The sequence below is a fragment of the Salvelinus fontinalis genome, unplaced genomic scaffold (genome assembly GCF_029448725.1).
Source record: "Salvelinus fontinalis isolate EN_2023a unplaced genomic scaffold, ASM2944872v1 scaffold_2465, whole genome shotgun sequence".
In the NCBI taxonomy this organism is placed as follows: domain Eukaryota; kingdom Metazoa; phylum Chordata; class Actinopteri; order Salmoniformes; family Salmonidae; genus Salvelinus; species Salvelinus fontinalis.
Genome location: NW_026602674.1, coordinates 9,350 through 12,134, shown reverse-complemented (window position 1 = coordinate 12,134; position 2,785 = coordinate 9,350). Strand labels below are relative to the sequence as shown.

The 2,785-nt window shown below is 42.2% G+C and overlaps 1 protein-coding gene across 1 annotated transcript; it reads right to left on the bottom strand.

The window, feature by feature from the left end:
- Positions 1-422: 422 nt before the first annotated feature.
- On the bottom strand, positions 423-2,562 carry LOC129850908 (protein bicaudal D homolog 2-like; the record flags this gene model as incomplete). The annotated part of the gene is made up of 2 exons (XM_055917083.1): positions 423-2,084; positions 2,350-2,562. Coding segments are annotated over 2 exons (465 nt in total), but the record flags the coding sequence as incomplete, so codon positions are not given.
- Positions 2,563-2,785: the final 223 nt, after the last annotated feature.

Genomic DNA, 2,785 nt, shown 5'->3' with positions numbered 1-2,785 from the left:
CTGTAACGTAACAAAATGTGGAAAAAGTCAAGGGGTGTGAATACTTTCCGAATGCACTGTACATACAGACCTAATGAAAAATATAGTAACTCGTATTTAAACGTAGCAATTCAACAACAAACTCTGTTTAGCCTGCGCATCTTTTACAGCATGTCATTGCCTCGATGCTCAATTGTCATTGCCTCGATGCTCAATTGTTATTTTTCCAATGGTTGTCAATTCCTTTAGGTCTTCTTTTTCACTGTGCTCATCTCTGTATTTTCTATGCTGTAGCCCTGTTTTACATTAAGCAATTAGCAAGAGCAAGCCTGCTTCTTTCCCCAAATAGACTATTAGGCCAAGCATAAAAAAAGTTGCAAAATAAATATCCTATAGCTTTTGTAGCCTATAGCTTTTCCTGGGATTTAATGACAAGAGCAATGGCCTATTACGGAGAGGCTTGCGTAGCTTATAGCCTGTTGCGCATGGGAACAGCTGGAAGAGAGAGCCTACTGATGTGCAGCCGAAGTAAATATTAGCTAGATATTAGGCCATTCATTAGCTAAATATTTCCATATCAAAGTGTAAGAAAAATAAGTTAACAGTGAATGTTAATCAGATAACAAAATCATAGGTAGCCTTCACTTTGGGCTCCTGAGGCTGCGCTGAGTGCACTCCCTCACAGTTCCCAGGTACGCAGCTCGAAAAGCTACCCTAACGTTACAGTTTTTTTAGGGACAAGAAATATATCCTTCTAGGCTACAAGACAATGTAATGAAGAATGTTATTATTATTTTCAAGTGAGTACAAAACTCTAGTCTACGCTGTCAACTGCAGTGAATAGCGTGTCATTTGAATAACCTCTCAAAAGCCTGATGTTTTGAATGCATATTAATTTTGAAATAACTTGCCTGCCTGCGATTGGACAACCATTTGGATCAGTTGTTTTTTTCCCCCTCTACAGTTTAGGCTACAAGGTCAAGGCACATTAACAGGACATATGGTATTTTTTGTCAATATGGTATTTTTTGTCATGACGTATCAGCTAACAGAAATGCTAATGCAAGGATTTCTAGTGAGGCACATATGAATTATGATAATGCGCAAGCGCGGAGGAAGTTATATCTATAGTTTCCACGTTTGGCTTTAGTCGTTTAAAAGAGTTTTAAAAATTAGGTGGACACAGAGCGTACATATCATTAGGAACACCTTCTCTTCCCATAACATAGACTGACCAGGTGAAAACTATGATCCCTTATTTATGTCACCTTTAAAATCCACTTCAATCAGTGTAGATGAAGGGGAGGAGACAGGTTAAAGAAGGACTTTTAAGCCTCGAGACAATTGAGACATGGATTGTGTATGTGTGCTATTCAGAGGGTGAATGGACAAGACAAAAGATTTAAGTGCCTTTAAACGGGGTATGGTAGTTGTTGCCAGGCGCACCGGTTTGTCAAGAACTGCAACGCTGCTGGGTTTTTCATGCTCAACAGTTTCCCATGTATCAATAAGGTTCCACCACCCAAAGGACATCCAGCCAACTTGACAACTGTGGGAAGCATTGGAGTCAACCTGGGCCAGCATCCCTGTGGAACGCTTTCGACATCTTGTAAACTTGTAGAGTCCATGCCCCAAACAATTGGGGCATGGCTGTTCTGAGGGCAAAAGGGGGTGCAACTCAATATTGGGATGCTGTTCCAAAAATTTTGTACACTTAAGTGTCTATCATTACCCATTATGCCATCTTTCTGATTGCATTCTGTATTTGATGTGTGTATTTTCTGTAGTTCAGGGCTCATCTGTAAAAGAGACCTTGGTCTCAGTGTGACACCCTGATAAAATAAAAGGTTCATTTAAATAAAATTGACTTGAATGGAGACACCCTTTCTATTCATTCTATTTCTATGGTTGATTATCAGTGAGGTGAGTGGTGAGAAGGGAGAGACTCTGACCTGGTTCTGCTTGAGTACAGACACCTGTTTCTGCAGACAGGTGTTCTCCTCCTCCAGCTCACTGTTGTCCTGGAGCTGCCGGAGCTCCCGCACCTTATACTCCTTCATCTCATTCCTCATGTGGCCCTTCTCCGCCTCCCAACACTCACACTCCTGTGAACACAAACACGCTCTCAGTGGAACTAATTACACTTTAACGTTATGGAAGCACTGCACATTGCTCCTTACTAAACATTAACACACAATTAAGGGCGTAAAGTATTTCCTTATTTGACTAATACTAGGAATACCTACATTTGAGTTGAATGGAGAGATGAACAAATGACATTAAATAGAGTTTTATCTTTCCATACGCAAGAAAATATTGGTGTGTAAAGCATTCAGTATCTCAGTGAATGGGTAGGCCGTATATTTATACCTTCTTTAGCTGGGAGGAGAGGCCAGCCAGACGGTCGATCTCTGCGTGAGCGTTGCCCAGAGTGATACGCGCCTGCCGTAACTCGGCCTGAAGCTCAGCCATGCTGGTTGCCATGGCAGCCTCCTTGCTGGCAGTTTCCTGCAGCAGGCACTCCTCCCGGGTCTCCCCATCTGCTGCTGCACGCTTGTGGTGGTTCATAGACTCTGCCAGAGCCTACAGACACAGACAGACAAAAACAAAAAAGGGCACCATTTATTTGTATAGAGAGTTGGTTGGGTGACCACCATATGGTGGTCTGTATGGCACAAGGTCTATCAATGGGGTGAAAACTACAACACAGTGCCAAGTGGCACATGTACTGAAAACGCAGCACTTTTTACTTAGACCCAAAACAACAAAGATGTATATCTGTGCCAGTGGAAATACGACTCCACAG